This window comes from Eretmochelys imbricata, chromosome 6, assembly GCF_965152235.1.
Source record: "Eretmochelys imbricata isolate rEreImb1 chromosome 6, rEreImb1.hap1, whole genome shotgun sequence".
NCBI classification, from domain to species: domain Eukaryota; kingdom Metazoa; phylum Chordata; order Testudines; family Cheloniidae; genus Eretmochelys; species Eretmochelys imbricata.
In genome coordinates, this window is record NC_135577.1 from 22898944 (window position 1) to 22923892 (window position 24949).

At 45.8% G+C, this 24949-nt stretch overlaps 2 protein-coding genes and 1 non-coding gene across 3 annotated transcripts in view; all 3 read left to right on the plus strand.

Annotated features, from left to right (window-relative positions):
* The first annotated feature begins 1236 nt into the window (after window positions 1-1236).
* RPLP2 (ribosomal protein lateral stalk subunit P2) lies at window positions 1237-9648 on the plus strand. The gene is made up of 5 exons (XM_077818235.1): window positions 1237-1356; window positions 2536-2659; window positions 6249-6297; window positions 8581-8673; window positions 9529-9648. The coding sequence occupies exons 2-5, from the start codon at window positions 2537-2539 to the stop codon at window positions 9603-9605; spliced, it is 342 nt and encodes a 113-aa protein (XP_077674361.1). The 5' UTR covers window positions 1237-1356; window position 2536; the 3' UTR covers window positions 9606-9648.
* LOC144267190 (small nucleolar RNA SNORA52) lies at window positions 6514-6646 on the plus strand. Its single transcript, XR_013346560.1, has one exon. It is a non-coding gene; the product is annotated as a small nucleolar RNA SNORA52 (small nucleolar RNA).
* An 11658-nt stretch (window positions 9649-21306) lies between the features above and the next one.
* Window positions 21307-24949, plus strand: part of PNPLA2 (patatin like domain 2, triacylglycerol lipase) — a 51674-nt gene continuing 48031 nt past the window's right edge. Inside the window, exon 1 of the mRNA XM_077818236.1 lies at window positions 21307-21776. Within this exon, the coding sequence (XP_077674362.1) occupies window positions 21590-21776 (187 nt within the window). The 5' untranslated portion in view covers window positions 21307-21589. The remainder of the gene's footprint in view (window positions 21777-24949) is intronic.

The following is a 24949-nucleotide window of genomic DNA, read 5'->3' on the forward strand; positions in this document are numbered from 1 at the left end:
CACCTGCGCTCCCAGCGCTGGCAGCTATGCCCCTTGTGGAGGTGGGTGGGTTTTTTATTAGAGCTGCCGCAACTACACAAGCCATGTTAAAGCACTGCCATGGCAACACTTCAATGGTGCCAGTGAAGACGTGCCCTTTATAACTATCAGGGTAGTTAAGCACTGAAATAGGCTTTCAGTGGCAGCTGTGGAATCCCTGTAACTGAAAGGAGATTGGTCAGGGGTTTAGCGAGTGCATGTCCCTGGTTTATCTAACCTTAAGAACAGGTTAGATAAACACCTGCGGATGTTCTAAATGTTCTTGGTCCTGAGACTTCTGCCTCACCATAGCGGGTTGGATTGATGACTTCTCAAGGGCCCTTCCAGGCCATTTTTGGGAGACAAACCAGGCTGTGTATTTACCAGTGGGAGAATCAGAGGCCATAACTAACCCACCTGAAGAAAAAAAAATCAAACTAGAGCTGAAACACAGCAATTTTCTTATGTAGAGGGGAATGGGAAACCTAGAGGGACAATTTCTAGCTTTTAAGATCTAGTTTATCTTAAAACAAAAGGGAGGAGGGACCCTCCTTGGGGGGAGAACTCTTTGAAAGGGTGTTAACTTCCTTCTCACTGAATCCAGGGGATACAAACTCCAGCTATGGGATTGCTTTTTTTCTTTTTCTGACCCGGGGAGAGGACTGCGGCTAGGAAATAAAAAGGGGTCTCTTCCAAGCCCTCCTGTGCGTGGTGCCTTTGTTACAGTTCTCAGCCAAGGGGGGGGGGGTGACCCACGTCTGCGCGGGCTGGCTCTGGCGACCTAGGCAGGGCCGTCAGCCCTGGAGACGGTGCCCAGGGGACGAGGCGTGCCATGTTCTTGTGACCGCTCAGGGGGGCGAGCTGCTGCAGGGCAGGCAGGAAGGAGGGGGAGGGCTGCGCCATCTCCTGCCCCCTGCTCTGCCCTCTCTGCAGCCCCACGCTGCCCCAGCTTGTCGGGCTGTGGGAGGAAGGGTCCCCCGTGGGCCTGGCACCATGATGCTGCCCCCGCCCAGCACGGCCGGAGGCCTTGGCACCCCGTGGGCAACGCCTCGGCCTGCCTGCGCTTCTCCCCCTCCCCGCACGAGAGCGGCTGGGGGCTGGAGCACGTGCCAGCCCGAGGTGTGGCCTCTAGTGTCATGGCAGCCGCAGCGCTGGTAACAATCTCACTGCTCATTGGCTGTCTACCCGCCTCGGTTCGTCCAATGGCAGAGCTGGTTGGTGAGGCGTTGTAAAAGGAAGAACTGTCTGTCTAGGCCCTGCCCCTTCCCTTTAGCCGCCGGGCCGCCGTAGCGAGTGCACGTCCCTAGACCCAGCTCCCGTCCTACCCCACTCAGTCAAGTAAGTGTGCGGACCTTCCCCCCCCGCCGCCTTCCCTCTAATAAGCGCGCCCGGACCCCCCCCGCCCTGGCCGTGAGCAGGGCTGGGCCGAGACCATGCGGAGCAGGGGGGGAGGAAGGAGCGATGGCGGCCCCATGTGCTCTGCCGCGCCGGGCCTGGGACGCTGGAGGGAGGGGTACCGGGGTTGGGATCGCAGCGAGGGGGGAGCTTGTGGGGTGGGGCAGTGCTGGGACCGCAGTGGGGGGCTACAAAGGGGGATTTACCAGGGCTGCGGGGAGCACCCCACTGAATGGGGGCGGGATGGGGGTCGGGGGGGGGGGGAAGCGGGGTGGTCATAGAATCACAGAATATCAGGGTTGGAAGGGACCTCAGGAGGTCATCTAGCCCAACCCCCTGCTCAAAGCAGGCCCAATCCCCAATTTTTGCCCCAGATTCCTAAATGGTCCCCTCAAGGATTGAACTCACAACCCTGGGTTTAGCAGGCCAGTGTGCAAACCGCTCTGCCATCAGTGTCGTGCCCAAGCAGCTGCCTCTCCACGCACAGCCCCTTGTAGCCCCTGCCTGCATAGCTGGGGGAGCCCCCTCTCCTGGGCTCGCTGAGCCCCTCCGGGCGCCTGCCAGGGACGTGTACAGCTGGGCTGCCCCCCACCTGCATTCAGCTTGCAATGGGCATTTACCCAGCGGGCTCTGTTCAGAAAGGTGCCGAGTTGCTAGCTGCTTAGATTCTCTCCCCCCACATCCTCTGATGTCACTGTTAAGGGTTGGAAGTGTAGAGCTGTGTATGTATCAACTTTCGTAGTGGCTCGAGGTAAAAGCCATTTATTTTAGGACACTTAAAACCAACTGTCTTGACTAACAGCTTCTCTAAGACCTTGTCTTCTTGGGGGGTGGGGAGGGGACATCTGTTCTTAACTGGAGGTAACATTCTAGGGAAGATGAGGTAATTTGTAGTTTTAATATAGCTTAGCAGTTAAACACTAGGCTCCCGTAGAACTTGATCTTAAAACTCATGAAAACTGCCTCATCTTCACTAGGATTTTATCTTGAGTTAGCTAACTCAAGCTAAGAAGGCACTTCTCTTTTTTGTAACTGCGACAGGGCTCCAGCGAGCTGGGAACAAGTCCCTGGCTTCTAAAATCTGTAACAGCCTCCATGATAAAGATTTTAATTCTCTTTCAGAATGCGTTACGTTGCAGCTTATCTTCTGGCTGTCCTCGGGGGCAACGAGTCCCCCGCTTCAAAGGACTTGAAGAAGATTCTCGACAGTGTAGGCATTGAGACGGATGATGAACGCCTGAACAAGGTGACAATGCAGTAACTGACAGTGTAATATCCAAATGGGAGCCATTTCTGTATTCACTTGGCTATGAATCTTATCTTATTAATCCAAGGGATGTTAAAAATATTTGTGTCGTTCCAAGTATGGGTATGTATGTGGTTATGGTCTCTCAAGTGCCAATTGCCCAATAAAAAGTATTTGGGGCAGCATTTCTGTAGATCTCAGGCTCTCTTATTTACAAAAATTCAGTCTGAATAACCTCACTGGACAGAGCTAATACAAGCTATGTTTCTAACTGATAAGTCTTTGTAATTAGAGAGACAGGTGGTGGTAACCTGGAACTGACACGGCTACAACTACACTGCATACAACAAGGGCTGCCTAATGGCTCTTATCAGAGGCTGGTAGTTGCCTTGTTAGTGGACGCTGGTGGCAAAAAAAAATTCTGGTGAGATACAGTGTTCAATTTGCAGTTATGCACGGCCTCAAAATAAATTGATCTAAATCTAGTGGAGGGTCATACCTTTCAGGCAAAAGGTAGAACATCAGAATGGTCACTCCAGCCCAATATCCTGTCTTCCAACAGTGGCCAATGCCAGATGCCCCAGAGGGAATGAACAGAACAGGTAATCATCAAGTGATCCATCCCTGTCGCCCATTCCCAGCTTCTGGCAACATTATTGCACTACATTTATGGGGTGCCAAGTGTATACACAGCATTTTCCATAAAACACACAAGCCCTTGTACCTGCTACAAGGGACATATGTCAACTAGTCATACGAAGAGTTTGAGGCCAGAAGAGACGACTGTGTCCTCTAGTTGGACCTCCTGTGTGTCACAGGCCATTAATACAAGGTGGCCACTAATACAATCCAGCCACTCGCACACTAACCTAACAACTGGAATTAGACCAAAGTATTACAGCCCTCAGGAGACAAACTGTTGGGTGCCATGGGCAGAGCATAGGAAACACTGAGGTGGACCAATGCCTGAGGCTCCTGTAATGGCATGGAAGTAAATGAGATGCACCCAGATGAAACAATACCTAGGAAATAACATAAAGATTCTGCAGGATTAGTGTCAGCCTGGAGATCAGTATTGAAAGGCTGTGTGGCAGAGAAGGGCTTGAAGGAAGATTGGGAAGAAAGATTTAAATACTTTTCATAATGTGGTGGTGTTTTAAAAGGTGTTTAAAAAGAAAACAATTGATGAAATTCTATAAGATTTTTTCAAATGAGAAATCTTATTTGCAGACACGGTGTGTCAGGTATTACAAGAGATGCATTAAGAAAGAGGATATTGGGGAAACTAGGTTTTTCAGATGGATAGCTGTAATCTTCAGAAATCCAACCAAAAGAGTGGTTAGTTCTCTGTAACCAGAATCCATGCAGTACTAGGATATAGTTCTGCACTCTGAAATAGAGGTTCTTATTCTGTTGTGTGTTTCAAATTGACACTTTTTTATTATGGTTAAAAATATAAACTCACCTAGTTTTCACTGATCATCCCTTTTCCACAATGTTTTGTTGGAATTTGTTCTTGTCATCATTGACTTATCTGTATTTGTTAACACTGACCGGATCTTACTCCAATATAACTCTAGAGGACTCTTCAAACACACCTTTCTGAGTAAATAAACACAAACATGGCAATTCACATATTGCATGCTTCACTTGAGCAGGAGATTAGCTGTTGAAAAATGTTGTTTAGATATGTCCCTATCGCTGAGCTGCAATGTATTTTGACATTACAGTTCCTATCATTAAAATCTTGCCTCCACTGTTTGTTTACATTGGTTTGTGACTCTCCTTTATCCTGCACTGCTATCCAATAGCTGAAATACACCGGGAGGAGCTGCAGCACCCTTGACCTTTAACGCTTGCTTCTGAGATGGTAGCAGTTTCTGTTTTCCTGTTTAATCTTTGCCAGCCTGGACTCCAACTTTGATAGTAAAATTTACATTCCAGTGAAAAGCTGAAATGATCAGCTGGGCTTTAGCATATGTCAGAGTACTGAGGAACACACATGCGGGTTCAGGATCCCATGCTGTAGAGCATGTGCATGGAAGGGGGTACAGCATCAGTTTCATAAATGCCTAACAAACCATTGCAGAGGGTCTGTTTTGTGACTTGTAGAAGGCTTCTATAGTCTTCATTGCTGTGAGCTTCCTGAATTCATTGTGAACTCATTGAAATGGATTTCATGAGGAGATGACTGCAGAAAAGCACAGGTGCTCCAGTGTGTCAGTCTTCAGTTTTCATTCATGGCACATTTTTCAGAGTAGAAGCCGTGTTAGTCTGTATCTGCAAAAAGAACAGGAGTACTTGTGGCACCTTAGAGACTAACAAATTTATTTGAGCATAAGCTTTTGTGGGCTACAGCCCACTTCATCGGATGCATAGAATGGAACATATAGTAAGATATAGATATATACATACATACAGATAAGTTGAAAGTTACCATACAAACTGTGAGAGGCTAATTAGTTAAGATGAGCTATTATCATGGCACACTTAATGTTTGTTTTTATTTCCAACTGTGGACTTGTTTGGATTTCAGTGTCCTATAAAGTATATTGATTTAAATCATAGATTTTAATCTTGTTTTGTATTTATACTTTTTGGTTATTCTCCTAAAAAAGAGATTGATTCGGTAACCATTGAAATATGTTGATTTGCTACTAAATATAGCTTTTATACAAAATTTGGTCCTGCTTTTTGCTAACTATGTGGACACACTGTATTTACATAAGCAGTTATATAGCTTAACTTGTATTTATTTCTACCTTTGTATGTTAGCAATTGATGAATGACACATTTCTTATTTACTAGATTAATTTTTTTCTTGTGGCTCTATTTGGATGGAAATTCAAATTCAGTTTAAAAAAAGCACAAAAACAGCATTTAATTTTATTTTATCAAAAATTATCTTGAATGTGCCTGATACCTAAGGAAGAAAGTTCATCAAAACATGTTTTGCTGTTAAAACTGATTTATTAAACATAGGAAATATTATCTATAGTTGTTGAATTGAACTGATTATTTCTGGTCACTGTGTCCTTATTTTTAGAACTAGTAGATCTCATCATCACACCTAGCTTTTCATAGATTGGAAGAGGGAAAACAAGTTTCCCTGCTTCTTCAGCTCCCAGTTGGTTTCTTAACTTTGAATGAACTAGTCATTGAACTGAATTAGAGAAATAAACTGAAATGAACAAAATAATCTCTGTAGAGCACGCCTATTGTCAAAATCTGGTTTAGCGCTTCAACCAGCTCTGGTTCCTAGTACTTAACCAGTGCTTTTTCCCAGTTCAGTGGCTTGACTTTTTTTAAAACATCAGCAGCAAACATTTAATACTATTTTTACAATTATTTAAATGATTTTAATAGATCATAAATTTAGGTCTTAACGTAGGTTGTCAATTCAAAATTAAATGTTAAATTATTTATTTTAAAAAAACCCTATATTCATTGTTTCTCCTCCTGAGAAACAGGGCAAGATGGAGTCTTACAAGCAGCTGGTTAGGTGGTATTACACAGAAGCCTGATTGACTAACACTTAAAACAGCTTATCAAACAATTTGTTTTAATACTTTATATGTAATTTCCATAGGTTATTGGTGAACTGAACGGAAAAAATGTAGAGGATGTCATTGCTCAGGGTAAGTGTAATCTCATGGTATTGGCATGGGGGGGGGTGACATTTATGATGATTGCCTTTCTAGTTAAGTCACTAATTTAAAGACCCTTAAGAGCGGAGAATTACCAGATTTTTCTTTTCTTTTCTTTTTTCCATTTTGTTTTTCCTCATTAAATCAGACTTGCTTTAGAGGGCTCTCAATTAAGATAGAAATTGGGATAAATCATGTAATGGGTAGGGGTCCATCCTAATTCCTGCAGGTCAGTGCCAGTACCTGCTAGGTTTCGCTTGTGGACCAGATTAAACTGGAAAGTGCTCTTAAATATGAGTTTACAGTTAGTCTGCTCATAACAAGAGTTTTTTGGACATGTTGCTAGGTGAGAGAATGAGCCAGATTTTAGCATTCTAAATTGTAACTCTTGGTTTACCCAATTGTGTTCTTGAACTTTCTTTCTCCGAGAAGTCACTTCATGAACTTTCACGGTATGTATCTGATGAAGTGAGCTGTAGCTCACGAAAGCTCATGCTCAAATAAACTGGTTAGTCTCTAAGGTGCCACAAGTACTCCTTTTCTTTTCATGAACTAAATCCTTCATTCACAAGCCTTCTGTTTATTTCAGGGAGACCTAGAAGTGATAAATCTTGTTGAGAGAGAACAATGAAGTAAAAAAAAAAAATCACATTTTACCTTCAGTGCAAAATTAATAAATATAAATTTAGAAGGGCACAACAATTTGAATGTTCCACTTACTGAATATTTGGCTCTGACCAAATACATTGTTTTTATATAGCATGTTGAATACTTCGAGTAGCCCAAAGCTCTTTAATGATTTACTCTCCATTCCTTCAAACATTTAAGCAGATATTTTTGTAACTTTACTCACATGCCTTAAGTGCTCACAGGATCAGGCCTTAATGATTATCAGAAAGTACAGCAGCTGTTAGATACTTCTGTGAATGTTGTATAAAAACCTGAAAGAGCCATTATGCATGCACTTACCACACACTCTTAAAATGATTCAGTTGTCTGCTGATGGAATAATTTATTTTAGAAATACAGTAGAATCTCAGAGTTATGAACACCAGCGTTATGAACTGAGCAGTCAACCACACACCTCAGTTGGAACCAGAAGTCCATAATCAGGCAGCAAACAAAAAAGTACAGTACAGTACTGTGTTAAACGTAAACTAGTTAAAAAAACGGGAAAGCAGAATTTTTCTTCTGCATAGTAAAGTTTCAAAGCTGTATTAAGTCAATTTTCAGTTGTAAACTTTTGAAAGAAGAACCATAATGTTTTCTTCAGTGTTATGAACATTTCAGAATTACGAACAGTCTCCATTCCAGAGATGTTTGTAACTGAGGTTCTACTGTACGTGGCTTCCTAGAATATCTGACCTGATTATAAAACATGTTTATTTTGCTAGTTATAGGAATCTGAAATTCTAAGGAATTATTTAGAAATTGATTCTTAGAAAAGAAGTACAAGCAAAAGGACTGGGTAAGCAAACTTCGAAAGCAGAGGGACTCTCAGTATTCACAAGGGAAAAGGCAGAGAGCTAACTTTTCAGAAATTGGAGACATTAAGCAGTAGTGAGGTCACTAATCTCAAAGGTCCCATCTGTAATGTAATTCCTTCTGTGTTGGAGGGGCCTAGTTATTACACAGTACTTCTTGGAACAGCTCAGTGTTGTTTGGTCTCCTTCTGTACATGGCAATCTAATCATATTCCCAAACAGTGCTGCATTGCTGCACAGTCCAAGGTTGTAGCACATTGTAGACAACATAGAATAGACAGGACCTAGCAGAGGTCATATAGGAAATGCTCTTCTCGAAGGATACCTTTTTCTTTATTTGGTAAAGTTTGCTTGCTGTTGATGTCTTAACTTTTTAATATGGAGGTTTGGGGGATTTTGTAGGCAAAAAAATACTGCCCAAAACTATTGTCAACACCACGTTGTTTGTTGGTTTTTTGGGTAGGCTAGCTGCCCAGTGTTTCAGTCTTAAACTCTAGAATCTTGTTGTAGAATGTGCTGTATTTTAAACAAAGAAATACCTGGCACCTTATTGTTCCTTGCAGGTGGCTAGTGTGCGTTAATTTGTCAGAGGCTAGCCTGTAATCACATCCCTTAGATATTTTTATATTTTTTTCCTCATTCATTTCATCCTATCATAGACATGTCCATATACCATATTGACTAGGTGCCATCTTACTACATAACTTTGGTTCTGCGTGTTGCAGTATTTGCAGGGCCAGGTCTATTCTGAGTGCTTAATTAGAGTTCCCCACCCTTTTGTTCCTTACAGGTAACGGCAAACTTGCCAGCATGCCAGTTGGTGGAGCTGTAGCAGTCTCAGCTGGACCAGGTTCTGCTGCTCCTGCTGCTGCACCTGCTGCTGGTGAGTATACTTGTGCAGTGCAGTAAAAACAAGGGGGGAAATGGAGCCCCTCTATGAAAACTCATTACATTCAAATCTTAGTGCCTTAATTCCCATCATGTAAACTTAGGAAGCTTTTCTTTCTTCTACTGTATTTTGGCTTCTTGTCCTGAGATTGAAATATTAACTGACATGGTTTAGCACTAAAGACTATCTCTGCACTGTACCTGGGAATGAACTGTTAAAGTGGTGTGCATAGAAGGCGGTTAGCTAAAACCAGTCAACCAGTAAGAGTTATACACAGTTGCTTGCTCCTCACCTTCATTAATTTGTTCTGGTTTAAGTCTGTAGAGCCAAAATGGACCCTCAGGTGTGAGTATGCAACTCCTGTGGATGTAATTGAGAGTGGTGCATATGTCTCTGAAGGCAAAATTTGGCACTTAATCTTTAAACATATAGGTTAAAAAGAAATTGAATCTGTTAGTAACGCACAGAGTAGATATGGAGACTGAAACTTAAAGGGGTGACTTGTGTCCATTTAATTGGAAGATACTCTTTCATGAAGAGTAAAAAGAAAAGGAGGACTTGTGGCACCTTAGAGACTAACCAATTTATTTGAGCATAAGCTTTCCTGAGCTACAGCTCACTTACTGTAGCTGTAGCTCACGAAAGCTTATGCTCAAATAAATTGGTTAGTCTCTAAGGTGCCACAAGTACTCCTTTTCTTTTTGCGAATACAGACTAACACGGCTGTTACTCTGAAACCTTTCATGAAGAGTGTGTGTTTTGGGATCTCCTCACACCTGCAATGTCCAAAATGTACTGTAAATATTCCCAGATGAGAGTAAACACCGTTTAAATCTTTTCTCTCTGCAGCTGAGGAGAAGAAAGAAGAGAAAAAGGAGGAGTCTGAGGAGTCTGATGATGACATGGGATTTGGCCTATTTGACTAAACTTTTGCTACAGAAGCTAATAAAACATTTTGTTTAAAATGGATGTTGAGGTGTTTTGTTATAATAACCCTACTGTCCCTGAAGTTTTCTCTCTCATCTAAGAACGGTGATCTGGATTTGGGCTTTGTTTAAAGAAAAAAAAACTTCTTAACTAGCCTCGTTGATTCTCCATGTAGGTGAAGCCAATTAAACTTATGCTCCTAAATCACTTAGAAACCTTTGAAACCCCACCCTGAAGGACCTAAACATGCACTTGATTCTAAATCATGTTGTAAAACCCAATGGAAAGAAAATCAGAATTAGCTTGTAAATTCTACTGCATCACTTCAAAGCTAACTCTCATAAAGATTATATTTTGTAAATGACCAAAGCGGCACTCATTTCTTTGACAAATTAGATCTTATTCCAAGACTTGTTCATTCCTTTCTACCTGCATGTTGCCTACAATGCTGTCAGTAACACATTCTTTAGGGATTTCACTTCCATCTCCAACAGATCTCTAAAAGCAATGCACACCTCAACTTCATCAAATGTGCAAACACAAAATCTTAAATCGCTTCACAGCTTTGATATCCATTATATTATTAGTTCTCAAACTGCGGGTCAGGACCCCAATGTGGGTTGTAAACCCATTTTAATGGGATCATCAGGGCTGGGGTTAGACTTTCTGGGGCCCAGGGCTCAGGCTTCGTCCCCCAACGCTCTCCTGGGGTCGTATAGTAATTTTTGTTATCATAAGTGGGTTGCGGAGCAGTGAAGTTTAAGAACCTCTGATAACAGATTGACTTGCATTCCGTGTGTTTGGTAAGTTACTGTGGGTAACACTGCTGAAGTGATGTATGATCTTGTGTTGTCTACATACGGGTATAGTGGAGGTGTACAACTGTACACTTAAAATGGTACAACCTGTCCACTAGAGTGGATGCAATTCTAGATTGGTATAAAAGTTCTTATGCCAGTAGAGCTTATTCGTGTATGGGAAGGGGAATAAGTTCAGTGTAAGATGCCTTTACAGCTGTATAGCTGCATCCACATTAGGGATTATATATGTATAATTTTCAGTAAAATATATCTCTAACCAACATAGTTTATACTGATATAAAATCTGTGTAGACCAGGCTCAAATATGAAAGGCAGTGTTTGTGTGGGGGATAGGATTGTGTTTTCTCAAGTTAGGGTACCATTTTCAAAATGTCTCTAGTAACTTGGGCACTGAAAGTCACTAGGATTTAGGTGCCTAACTTGCATAGGCACTCTTGAAAATCTTACCATTAAAGACCTAGGTTTCATGCATGTAGTGTCCTTGCATAGACTCTGCTAACTTATTTTCAACACGGGATTCAACAGCTCTTCCTTGACTGCCTTCTAGGTTAGAGTTAATGAGCTTGGCCACTATTAAGGGTAGTAAATTACATGGAAATTTAAACAGGTGAGATTTGAAATGATTTCCTCTTTTCCAGCTCAAATACCTTTCTGCTAGGTTCCCTGTCTGACTCATTTAAAGTAGGTCAATTCTGATTTGCCTCTCTTTTCTGTTATGGCTAAAAACTTATAGAATATAGACAAACTGCTCAATTATCAGTTATTCATAGATAATCAGCATAAGACAACTAATATTGTGGTCCAAGGACAGGCCCCCAGAGTGTTGGATTTTTTTATAAAAGGGTACAAAGAAAAGAGTGAAAATTTGCCAAAAAGGAAGTATTTTTTAACTTTATTCTCTCTACCAATTCATTTTTCATCAACCCACCATGAGAAGATAAAACAGTGCTCAAAGATAAAGACTTTGGCTTTTGCTATTTCAATGAGATTTGTACAAAATAAAAGTTTTAAGTTCCTGTTGAACTGAAACCTTAACTATGCTACAGTTCCAATGTAATAAATAGCCATTACAGGCCCTCAAAAACTGGTGTCAAGGCAAGATGTATCCATAACAAGTGAACCTGGCGTCGGTTTCTGGATAGATTTAAGAAGTGTAGCACCACCAATCATGTTATAGTGGTTGCACAAGAGGATGAAAGCACAGTTGCCAATGTCTATGAAAGAAACAGACACAGCCTCTTGTTTTGTATGTAATCAAAGAAAGCTGATTGTGGCTGTAGCCTCAATCTGACTTTCTAATAGCAGCTGGAAGGCCAGCCAGTCTCCTAGGTTGCTCTCTTACCCCACAAATGCTGAGCTAGCCCCTCCCTCAGTCAAAGGAGGAGATGTTATCTCTGCCATCTCTTCCACTTGTTCCCCTACAATCAGTATCACCTCCATGTTCTCTGAACCAAATGTAAGCCAGCTCGTTCTCATCCAAACACCAGCTGAGGCACTTGACCCTTTTGGCTGCTAGGAAAATAAAAGAGCTGGGCCCCATCAGCATAGTGAAGTCAGAGCAATCTCCACCTCCTCACCAACCCTTCTAACTGCCCCATAGCTCTGTAAAGAGGACGGGTGACAAGATGGAGCCCTGTAGCCCTCCAAGGGAGGGCCCAACCACCAGCCTTTGAAAGCTCTTACCTATACAAGAATGGTCCCACCCCAAAGCAACCCCATTCACTCCTGGTGCAGCCCCCAGCTGAGTCCACACACCTCATGATCAAAAGTATCAAAGGCAGTTGGCAATTCTAAGAATGTCAGGGTGGAGATGCAATCTTGGCCTGTTGCTGGGAGATTATCTACTGATGTAACAAGAGCTGGTCTGTCCCATGCCTCCAAATTGACAAGTGTCCAAGGGTACTGAGGCCACCTGATTGTCACGATTTGTTCAATAATTGTAACCAGAAAAGGCAGCTGAGATGCAGGCTGATAACTGGCCTAGCCGAGTCTTGATGTCTCCTAGTCTAGCACTTTGTATGAGCTGCACAAGAGGCCTAACTACTCCGACTGTCCTCCCATTCTTCAGGCCTGGGGCTATCAACCCAACCTGATGGTTGGCCACCTACCATCTACTTCAAAACTCTCCTGAAAATGCACCATTTCTGCTAAAGCTTATGCAACTAATCTGCCCTGGAAAGCACAGTCTCGGGTTTGTGTGTTTAAAAACCACCAACTGACTACATCACACCACTTTGTGATAAATATATAATCAGACCACTTGGTGCTCTGTTTGTCTGCAGCACGTTCGTAGAATCATAGAATATCAGGGTTGGAAGGGACCTCAGGAGGTCATCTAGTCCAACCCCCTGCTCAAAGCAGGCCCAATCCCCAATTTTTGCCCCAGATCCCTAAATGGCCCCCTCAAGGATTGTGCTCACAATGCTGGGTTTAGCAGGCCAATGCTCAAACCACTGAGCTATCCCTCCTAGTCTATAGTAAACCCCTGGCCGCAGAGACCACTTCTGAGCTCTAAACATACCAAAACTTGTTAAATACTGCATTGGTGGAGTTCCCAGAATACCCTCAAGGTGGCAATACACTTTAAATAACATTCCATGAAGCTTACAGAGGGAGGGGGACTTATGTATGTTTTAAGCAATTAGCTATGCTGGAAGTTTGCATGCCTGTTTCACAATTCAATAGCAAACCATCTAGCCTGTCCTGTGAAATGATAAAAGTTTACTCCAAACAAGGAAGCAAAAGTACTTTAATCTATTCTCCCCAACTCCAAGTCTTTTCAGTTGCCACTGAACTGGTTTATAATCAGAGTGCTGTATCTAGAAATCTCCATCAGCTTCCTGTAATGCACTGGGTCAAATTAATCATGGTTCTAACTCCACTGTCTTCAGCAGGTGTCTACCACTGAGCAATTTGACCCACCCATTGCTTTGTCTCTATGGATGCTGTTCTGTATTTTCAGTTGTAGCTTCCTTCTTCACAGTCATAATGCTTCTTATATCATAGAATCATAGAATATCAGGGTTGGAAGGGACCTCAGGAGGTCATCTAGTCCAACCCTCTGCTCAAAGCAGGACTGATCCCCAATTAAATCATCCCAGCCAGGGCTTTGTCAAGCCTGTCCGTATGAATCATTGTAAAAGGTGCCTTAAAAGATAAGGACAAGGGCATGTTCCTACTGAAACCACAGGTAAGGCCCAGAAAGTTGTGGTATATTGTATATGCTATAAACTTCTAAATATATCCCTTTCTCTTTATCCTAATGTCAGGAACATGGCTCACTTTGGCACATCCTATGGCACAAGCTCTGGTCCAAAGGTAGTGACATCAGCAATATTGGGAAAGGAAGGAGAACCAAATCTTTATCCTGGAAGTTATGGTGGTAACTGATTAGCATAGCAAGGGAGAGTGATCTGCTAATAAGGTTGATGGTAAGAGATGGACACTTTCATCTCTGGGATATTAGTTCTACTCCAGCTCAGTAGTGAAAGAAAATCATTTCTTGCAAGCACCTCAGGACAGGAAGCATGACATCTTCTCTATTTGGAGACTACCAAGTATATCCCAGGTGCTACTGGAAATGGTAATTAAGTGATGGCTCCGTGGTGGCATCTGTGAAGTCAATTAGTATTCTCGATTGAGTCACTGAGGGTAGGTCTACACTGCACCTGGCGCAAGCCTCCCAGCTCAGGTGAACAGACTCAAGCCAGCATGCTAAAAATGGCAATGTGGAGCTTGGGTGGAGACTGGTTAGCTACAGAAGTTCAGAGATAGGGTGTGGGGTGGCTTGAGAGTCTGAGCTGCTGCCTGAGCCACAACATCCACACTGCTACTTTTAGCACGGTAGCTTGAGCCCATCTTGCGTGAGTCTGGCTACCTAGGCTGGGTGGCTTGCTCCCAGCTTCAGCGTAGATATACCCTAACACCCCGGTTTTGTGCGCTGCTCCAGAGTGGCAGAACCCCATTGAAGTCAATGGTGCTCCACACAGGCACAAGCATCCACCTGCACAGAACAGTCAGCAGGGGCTTAAACGTCCAGTCACTGCTGGCACCCTTACTAGCAACCCTAAAAGGAAGCTCAAGGATCAATGGAGCATGGAGATTGCCTGCCCCGAGAGGTGGCCCTGGAGGTGTCCCTCCAGATTAAGTCTGAAGCATAGTGGTGGGGAAGCTTGTTCTGATGTATCCAAGCTATACATGTTCTGTGGATGAAGACTTATTTTCCCAGGCTATTGCTGCAGCCCACACTTATCTGCATTAAATTTGGGTTTGTTTTCAAAGGGAAAAGTAGTTGTAAGAACAAATATTGCCGTACTATGAAAGCAAAGACTCTGGACTGGCCTAGATTAGTAAAGCAGAGCTGTGTTATGAAGGTCTAATACATAGTCACAAAGCACAAAGGCAACCCTAAAATAGGGAGAAAGTCAACTGGAGTCTTTCCATCAGCTTTAATGAGAGTTGGATCAGGCCCTGGATCATCTAAAGGAACACGGTGTCGTCAAGCTGTAATATATGAATGTCATCAAGAAGAGAGGCTGACATTGGTTTTGTATGTGCTGTACCATAATAGTAGCAGGATGTTAACTGTACGTAACCCACATGAGTAACAAGAAGGTAATGAAAGGGTTGCAGAGGAAGCTTTTTTGCTGCATACTGAGCATTCAATGGGCATGAATGAACATGTGATTTTTGATGAGTATCCAACATGTCAGAAAGGCACTGGTATAAAGCCTGCTTACACAACACATTTGAGGGTCACGCTGATTTCCCTGCTGCTGGTTGCTTACTGAAAAATCACTGGCTTGGGGGGATTACCACCTGGGAGAAAAACACCATTATTATTTTGTTTGCCAGCATTTTCTTACCAGCTAAAGAATCCAGGAAATGTTCAGCGAGAAATTACTGTTTACACTGTTTATTGCAACAAGCATAACAGTGTTGTGCTATTTTGCCAGGCAATAATAAGGCCTCAGTCATATAACCTTGAAGGCCAAAGACTGGGTGATGTAAACATCTGAGGAGATGTTTCTCAACTGGTGCAGCCCCAGCACCATTGTTCTCCTTCAGCTACAGACGGAACCATGCAGTTTGCAAGGTGTGGAAAAACAGGCAGAAGCAACATTAGCCTGAGAGGAAAGCTGGTCTTTTGGTTGAAGCACTGAGCTAGAACTCAAGGGATCTGGATTTAAGTCCCAACTCCTATGTGATGTTGAGGCAGTGACTGAACCCCTCTGTGCCTTGGTTCGCCTTTGTAAAATGTGGCGAGGAATGTTTCCTTTGGCTGTGCCTACAGCAGAAAGTGTTGGTTTTTTCCAATATAACCTAAAGTATGAATTTAAACCAATACACTTACACTTGTCAGGGATGGTCTAAATCATACTTAGTCCTGCCATGAGTGCAGGGGACTGGACTAGATGACCTCTCGAGGGCCCTTCCAGTCCTATGATTCTTTGATTCTGTGATATGGGGTCACAAATTGAGCTAGCCCTTTAAGAGGATTGGGGTGCCGCTGCACTTGTCCCAGCTTAGCTCTCCTCCCCAGATGAAGGCGCTAAGTGCTGAACTCACGTGACAAAGGTCCTGTGACTAAACCAGGAGTGAACAGCCTGTGGGGCATGAGCAGGGAGGAATTGCAAACAGCAGTAGAACTGGGAGATCAGAGGAAGTTGGATTTAGTGCTCTGTAAAGAGTGGGAGGAGAGTGAGTCCAGGAAGCGGTCCTGGGAAATCAGAGCCCCACAATGAGGTTATCAGAGGGAGGCTAGATAGCCCTGTTATGAAGTGTTCCCAGGATCGGGAACCTGTAGTAGAGCATGGATGTGGGTGCCCCCATACTGGTGTTGCACGTGAGGAGGATGGAAAAACTGTTTTTTCATCTGTCGTTTGTCAGTGAGGTGATGTGGTGAGCCTTGTGACCAAGGGAGGATGACAGGTCTGACTAGTGCCCAGCACCTGAAGTGTTGGATGCCAGTGGATGCCTGGAGTGAGGGAAACTGAGGCAGCAGATGGACCTGAAGCCAAGCTGTGTAGCTTCCTGCTGCAACTTGTATGATCCCTATGTAGCTGTTCTTGTTATGGTATATGTCTTTTGGGTTAGCTTATGTGGCTTAGGAAGCGGGTTAAGCTAAACCAAAAAAAGCCACTCTGACTCTAGAATAAGAGCATCCACATGGACAGTTATACTGGGATAAATGGAGAAATTCTCTTGTGTAGACGAGGTTTTCATCAGCCTTGTCTGTGAGCTCATCAGGACACAGGCCAACTTTTAGGCCTTGTCTAAATGGGAACATGTCACCAGTTACACGCATATCAGTGTTTTGGTTTTTTTCTTGATTTTGAGACCATTGAAGTCAATGGCAATTAGGGTACTGGATTCCCTCACTGCAAGTGTTACTAACCTGACTTTATTGGTGCTTAATTTGCAGCTGTTCTGATTTTTTTTCAGTCTCCTTTAATGCCTCTCTCAATAATGCAGTTACACAAGTGATCTAAACAAGCACAGTTTAGGGCTGGGAGTCTTTTCTGTTTCCTGTAGTGTTAATTTTAGTCTCCCGTCAGCGCTTCTCATTGTCACATTGTTGTGCCATTTCACCTGCGGGCCATAATTATGGCTTACTCATTCCAGGATCTTTCTGGGCCTGTGTGCTGACGTAGTGAGGAGACAGTATTTTGTCATGCTGTCCATGGAACAATCTGATAAAGGCAGCTGATCCAATGACCACGGGAGTCAATGGCAGTCTTTCTACTGACTTTGTCTGGCTTTGGGTCAGGCCCAAAACATGTTGTCCCAGAGATGACTCACTGCTGTATTACCCATCACTCCCTGCCCTCCCACAAAAAATGAAGAACATGGACACACTGATCCCCCTGCGTCCTGCACTTTGAATTCTCTTCCACTGAAGGAGATAATCCTCTCTCGTCCAAGTTTGTTGGCACTGCCTTCCTCCCAGGAAAATGAAGCATTGCATTATGGGGAAGCCCAAGAACCTCCCTGTGGTATCCCTCTGGAACAGCGACCTCCGAGAAGCGGAGTCCCTGAGGAAGGCAGGTTACAGCACTGAACTGGAGCCTGTGTCTGGATTACTTTCAAGAAATCTGCTATTATAAGAGCACGACCACCCCTTCGAGGCACAACCGCTGCCTTGTCCATCCAGCTAATTATAGGAAATTGGGAAGAATTGCTGTGTAATTACATGCTCCCTACTGGCAGCATGATGCTGATCTTGCATTCCTTAGTCCACCAACCCCCTCTATTGGTGTGGGGGGTGACCAGAGTAAGGGTCATAGGCCTGGATCTCATGCTTGTGCTTCTGTCAGTTCCGTATATCCTGGCATTTCCAGCACAGTTTCTGGTTTTGCTGACTGGCGGGGAAATGGAAAATCTTTTCAGCAAACATTTTTTGTGAATTTTCCTTGCTCCCCCATTTTTTCCTCAAAATGTTCCCACTAGTGCTTTCCTTCGGGTCCTGATCCTGTGAAGTTCTGGACTCCCACAGCACACATTGACTTCGGCGACGGTTGTGGGCACTTGGCATCAGGCTCGTAGTTTCTATTATAATGGGGCAGTAGCTCCACCATAGCAGAGAATGGCTTACGGTTTAACAGCTGACTCGACTATGTGCTCTAAACGCCACATGCTGACTCAGATTGCCTTGACCTGTGCTGCGCCTCAATACAATTCATCCTAGGGTCCATATTTGGGGTCATTGGAGCAAGGGGGTCCTGAGACACTCCCCAAAAATCACATCCACATTTTACAGTTATGTCTTATTCTGTACATGGGGCTCAGACTATTGTACTCCTCCACCCCAATTTTATGTCAGTTAGTGTCCAGCACCCGCTGACCCTCTGAGGAAGCAATACAGGCATTACCACCTCTGCTTACACAGCATTTCTGAGCAGAGACGCAAACTACATGGAAGCTATGGGGAACATTCACAGCTCTTTGTACCCAAGAACCATGAGTCTGATTCTGTTCCTTGGGAGATTTGCATGCTGTGCACAATCTGCCTTTGCTTGGAGACGGGCCACAATGGGGCTCTCCTTGGAAGTGCAAGTGTTGTTCATTATTTTGAGGGAGATCAGCTCCCCACAACTGTACCCTCAATTCCATCTACCTGTCTGTGAAAGTCCTGCCCTGGGCTCAGTTGGGCAGCATAGTATGTGGAGTATGAAGCCTGGTATGATGTGTGGGGCTGGGCTGATCTGGGAGAGACTAGGTGCCACATAAAAATGACATCAGCAGGCTGGTGCAAGAATCCCAGCCAGGATGAATCAGTTCTCTACTGGTAGAGCTCCTACCAGATAGCTTTCAGCATGATGGGCTAGAAGTTTGCTGGCCCCTGGAACAGGTCTGCTGGATGCACACACGAGGGACACAGCACTGCAGAGAGGGGTGAGGGAATATGAAGAACAGGCATGCTCAGTGTGTGGGACAGGCACTTAGGACTTGTCTACACTGGGGACACTAATTTGAATTAAAGTAAGGTATGAACTTAAAGTGCAATATCTATTCCGGAATCAATCCACGTGCAGACATCAGCAGACCATAAGGTAGGGAGACAGGGATGAGAACATCCGTTAAAATGAATGGAGGAATCAGTCTAGAGAGAGCTGCCACTGCCAGGGACTCGCTTGATGCAGCTGCTTCTTTGTCAGCCAAAACTTTGTTCAATGGCAGAACAATTAGACCATGTCTAGACGTACCGTGGCACAGTTGTGCTGATACAGCTCTGCCGCTGCAGTGCGTGAGGGGAAGATGCTCTGTGCTGGCGGGAGAGAGCTCTCCCATGGGCATAAAATCCCCCGCACCTCCACAAGGGCAGTTCACATAGCTCCATTCAGTGCCATGAAGAGTACTCTTTTAACTGAGAACAACCTTTGAGATGAATGTTGCCATTTCACACTTCTGCTTCCAAACCTGCAGGTAGATGTGCAGATCCCCTTCCCCATACAAGGCTCAGATCTGGGGTAGGAACTCTGGATCTCCTCTCTCCTCCATCTTGATGCCCCCAGCTCTTATGTGCAATGCCATGGCTCCTCCAATCTTACCAGGGACAGGGAGGGTCCAGGGAGAGATGGGATTTGGTAGCTGAGTGATGTAGAGGGCTGCCAGATGCACAAAAGGAGCTCAGCAGTGTTTGGGAAGCAAATTCAGCACCATTTGATCAAACGTTTCTTGAGATGCAGCCCACCAATATGAGATGCTCCTAATTATCAGAATGCTCTAGAGTCCATGTGCACAGATATACTGACATGTTGCAACAGAGTCTGGGACTTGTGGTAAAAATCTGGGGCTATTGGAAGCGGGATCCCAATATATGGCCACCCACAAAATGAGCAGTTTTAATTTTCAAAATGCTCAAACATCCATGTGCATAGGACAATTATCTTGAATGTTGGTACAGCACAATAGGAGCCAGGGTATACCTCCTGGTGCAAATTTGGGGTAATTTGGTCAAAGGGTTCCTCAGATACAGCCCCCCACCCCACTAAGGACCTCATTTTAATATTCAAATTACTCTAAAATCCACAGGGAGGGGAGTGAGGTGGCAGCTTTGAAAACTAGTATTCTGCAACAGGGCATAGGCTCATGGGAGATGGGGGAGAGCACCCATAGAGATGAACAGGGTGGTTCATGCCTCCCACAGCTGATGTGTCATTTCCATGGATGAATGGGGAAGTTCAAGCTTCCGCAATCCTCCTGTGCTGCAGGGTGCTGTGCAGAGCCCCTTCCCGCTCTGATAGTCCCTGAAGTGGAATATGGAGTCTTGGGCTTTTCTCCCCATTTCTGCCTCCAGCTGGTACCTGTGCTCCTGCAGCTACGGCTTTCCCTTCTCCCCATAGCCCCTCCAGTTGATGTAGAGATTAGTCACACCAAGGACTGGGATCCTCCTTGTAGAGGGTGATGTGTATGTTTTCATGTGTGGTCATCTCACTGATGATGTGCAGGAAAATGCGGGCTGGGGTAAACAGCCGGGGTAGGCCAGCTAGAGAGCAAAAGCAACAATACACTAAAATATATATTTTTTCTTTGTTCGTCAGCAACACACACAAAAACAAACCACCCCACAATGTACACACCTCACTGCACTATCCTGTACTCCCACCCCACGATACACCCCCCCCACTCCAAAACCTTGTATGCCCACAACACCCCCCCACACACACACTCCAAAAACTACTATTCCCACATACACAAACCACCCTAGAATACACACACAACATGCCACAACCGCCCACCCCTCCAGAACTCTCCACCCCACAAAAACACATGCGCACCAGGCCAAAGCCCTCCACCCCCTTCACACACAACCCATCACACAGTCCTCAAAACACACACGCGTCATCACAATACACACAAGCCACGCCACACACACACACACGCTACACACACACACAGAGTCATTAGGGTGCCTAGCCAGACTTCCTCTGGCCAGTGAGTGGATCTCTTGTCTTCGGTCTGGGCCGAACCCTACCGCAGCCGGCAGCCCCATAACTGCGGAGCGCACCGCAGCGAGCCGCATGTGCCTCCCAGCTGCGCGCTCCCCAGCTGTGCGCCCTGCTCCCCTTGCGGGCTGCCCCTTTAGCACGGGGCCCGGCAGCGGCTGCCGGCGCCGGCGCCGAGCGGGAAGTCCTCTCCCAATGACATTCCCCCCGCTTTGCATGGCCCCACCCGCCGGGAGGGCGGTAGAGGCTCGCCCCCCCGCTGCCATTAGCCGGTGCAGGAGTCTCCTCCCTCCGGCCCCTGGCCTTGGGCGTGGGATTGGCTGCTCCGACCCCACGGCTGACAAACCGGAGCCCCGCCCCGGGCAGGCCCGCCGCCGATATAACGCTGCCCCCCTCCCCTCTCTGCCGCTCATCAGGCGTTGGCAGCGGCCGCCGGCGGAGGAAGCGGGCAGAGCAGGAAGGGAGACGCCGCCGCCCCCCATCCATTCCCCTTTATCCCGGGCCAGGGCCGGCAGAGCCCCGGAGAATGTGAGCGGGAAGAGCGACGCACGCGGATCCGGGGCGCCGCAACTTCTCCTGCCCTTACCTCGCTGGTGCCCCGCTCCGCTCCTCCGCTCGCGTTGCCCAGGCGGGGCGTCGGTCCGCCGAGGGCTGGGCGAGCCTCGGCTGCCCCCCATCTCTGTCCTGCCAGAGGCGCCGCCAGGCGGGGAGGCGATGTTCCCTCTGGACTCCCCCTGGAGTATCTCCTTCGCGGGCTGCGGGTTCCTGGGGGTGTACCACATCGGGGTGGCCAGCTGCCTCCGGGAGCATGCCCCCTTCCTGGTAGCCAACGCCAAGACGATCTACGGAGCCTCCGCCGGGGCCCTGACGGCCACGGCCCTGGTCACGGGAGCCTGCTTGGGTGAGGAGTTCAAATAGCTTCGGGGTGGGCGGCGGCGGTGGGAAATCAAAGAGCCTGTCCCCGCTGCTAGTGCAGGGCAGACCCGGCCTTATGCCTTCCCAGCCCATGTCAAGTAGGGCCGGGGTGTGTGTGTGTGTGTCAACCTGGGGTTGTGGCTCGCACGCGTGTGTGTGTCATAAACAGGTGTGTGTGTGGGGGCGGGGGAGGGGGGCGTTCATGATCCTGCCCTAGATCCTGGCTAGATGGGAGGCGGGCCATGGGATGGAAAAGTTCGAGATCCACTGGACAAGGGAAGGCCGATAAGGGGTCCTCTCTGTTCACCAGAACAAAAAACACACTCCAATAGGCAAACTGTTTTGCCCCCAGGTGATCCCTTCTGCTGGTAAATTCTGAGCTGCACATAAGCAGTGGTTTGGTTTGGTTTTTTTAATGTAGAAGCTCTTTGAATCGGGGACTGACTGTCTCTTATGGCTGGTCTTCATGGGGAAACTGAGCGGCATAACTGTTGTGGAATAAGCTATTTGGGAACAGCTCCACCTGTGGACACTAGTCTGGAATAAAAGTGACTATTCTAGAAGAGTGCCAGCATGGGATCTCTTTTTTCTTAAATTATATGTATCTTATCCACCTTCAGGGAACTACTACTTCTTTCTTCTCCCTCCAAAATATCCTTTCAAGTTAGTTTGTTTGTTATACAAGACCATGCAGGAACACTGAGCACAGACTAAAACCAAAGAGGGACCTTTGATCTGAAATGGCAAGTGAAAACAACCCATATTAGTCTTGTTTATGGATGGGTATATGTGGCTAGACTTCAGAGAAGCTGGTTTTTCAGAGACCAGCTTCTGTGTAAGTGATCACTATGAGCCTGATATAGCCCATGAAAACTTATAAAAGGATGCCTAATGAGTACAGTGGGCCCGTAGTGGATGTTGATTTATAGTGTAGTTGATTGGGGGGGACCTTTAGAGCAGGGGTGGGTAAACTCTTTGGCCTGAGGGCCACCTCTGGGAATAAAAATTGTATGGTGGGCCATGAATGCTCACAAAATTGGGGGTGGGAGGGCTCTGGTTGGGGGTGTGGGCTCTGGGGTGGGGCCAGAAATGAGGAGTTCAGGGTGCAGGAGGGGGCTCCAGGCTGGGGTGGGTGAGGGCTCTGGCTAGGTGGCAGGCTCTGGGGTGGGGATGAGGGGTTTGGGGTGCAGGAGGGTGTGCAGGTTGGGACGAGGGGTTCAGTGGGAGGGGGATCAGGGCTGGGGCAGAGGGTTGGGGTGTGGGGAGAGGCTCAGGGGTGCAGGCTCTGGGTGGCGCTTACCTCGAGTGGTTCCTGGAAGCAGCGGCATGTCCCTTCTCCGGCTAGGCCAGGTGGCTCTGCACACTGCCCCGTCTGCAGGCACCGCCCCTGTAGCTCCCATTGGCTGCAGTTCCCGGCCAATGGGAGCTGTGGGGGCGGCACTTGGGGTGGGGGCATCATGCAGAGTGGAGCCCCCTGGGTGCCCCTACACTTAAGAGCCAGAGGGAGGCCCTGCTGCTGCTTCCGGGAGCCGCATGGAGTGGCCCCCAACCCTGCTCCCCAGCTGGAGCACCAGAGTGGGGAAAGCCCCAGACTCTGCTCCTCAGCAGGAGCTTGAGGGCCAGATGCAGCCCATGGGCCATAGTTTCTCCACTCCTGCTTTAGAGCATGTCTTGCAATGTGAACTGTTTTGTACATTGTAATGCATTGATAAAATGTGGAACTTTGTTCTAAAAAGGTACTTTTGTTATAACATTACCATGCTAGGTGGGAACTGCTGTGCATTCGTGATACTGGACTAGCATTATGGTTGTGATGCAGATTGATCAAAACCAATTAATATAGGAAATTAAGCATGACTTTTTTTTAAACCTGCATCATTGTTGGACCACAATGGCGCAAGCTAAGCGAAGATTCAGCTTTTGATGAAGTTCTGTAACTTCAGTGTAGTTAAAAGAAACCTACTCCTTGCTCGTTGTCACTCTCTTACCACCGTGTGGGGACGGAAACATAGAGCAGATGAGTTCTTGATGGCTTTGTACTGGAAGCAGAAAAGTGACTGGAGGAAAAAGTAGGGACAGCATATAATGTGCTTATGAGTTTGGCTACCCACGCTGATCATCCATGTCTCCAAGAAACCAGGAAATCTCTTTAAATAGAGAGGCTGAAAATAAGGGGGACAAGGGGCAATCACCTTTCTAAACCTGCTCTTTTTCAGGATTCAACCTTCTGTTTAGATGTTTCCTCTGGAACTTAAAAGGAAATGTAGCTTTACAGAATATCTCCTGCACAGGTATACAAGTCAGCAAGTTTTTTGTTTTGTTCATGTATGCCATGGACAACAACTTAGTGAGCTCATAGGGGGCCTTGTGGCTGTTCATTCCTGAGCTGCTTACGAGACCCTATAATACAAAGAGTTCAGTGATGCTGTCAAGGCTGATTCCCCACTCTGGCACTTCAAGTGCAGAGGGTGGGGGCCCGCAAGGATTTTAAAATTAATACTTGCCACTCCAAGCTTGTATTAAACTCCCAAGGTTACAGCTTCTCTCTGACCTTGGCTTGGCAAACACTGCCAGCACCCAAACAAAACCCCTTTTGGAACCCAAGAAGACGCACTTGAGAATTCCTTCCTGTTGGTTACTCTCAAGCCCTTTCACCCCCTCCCCCCTTTAGGGAAGAGCTAAGAAACAAAAGAAATCAGCTATTGCTGCCAGCTAATTAAACAACATATGCATAAACCTTTTAGGACCCCAAAAATCCAATCCTGTTTTTTTAAAAAAAAAAACCCAAAGAAAATACATCTGGAACTTAGGCTTTTGCTAGATTTTTAAAAGAGCAATTACAAAAATTAAGCACCCAAAATAGCTTTCTTGGGGGTTCAGCTTAAAGGTTACAAGCAAACCAAAGCATTTGGGGTTAGCTCAGAGGAGTCCATTAGCCATAAGAAATAAACAGTAATAACCCTAATCCCATCTTTGTAAACATTCCTGATCTACTTACACATTTGGGAGTTACAAATAAGTAGTTCTAGGATCTGATGATTTATGATCATACCTGCCTTAAAGCTTCTCATAGCATAACTGCTTCCTGTTCCCGTCTTTTCCGGAGAAAAACAACAGACACAAAGAGGAAGTTTTCTTTTCTCTCCCCCCCCCCCACCC

Excerpts from the sequence above, each read along its gene's own strand:
- RPLP2 (XM_077818235.1), top strand. The coding sequence starts at position 2,537 with ATGCGTTACGTTGCAGCTTATCTTCTGGCTGTCCTCGGGGGCAACGAG. Across the intron at positions 2,660-6,248 it reads ATGATGAACGCCTGAACAAG|GTTATTGGTGAACTGAACGG; the intron begins GTGACAATGCAG and ends TAATTTCCATAG. Across the intron at positions 8,674-9,528 it reads TGCTGCTGCACCTGCTGCTG|CTGAGGAGAAGAAAGAAGAG; the intron begins GTGAGTATACTT and ends TTCTCTCTGCAG.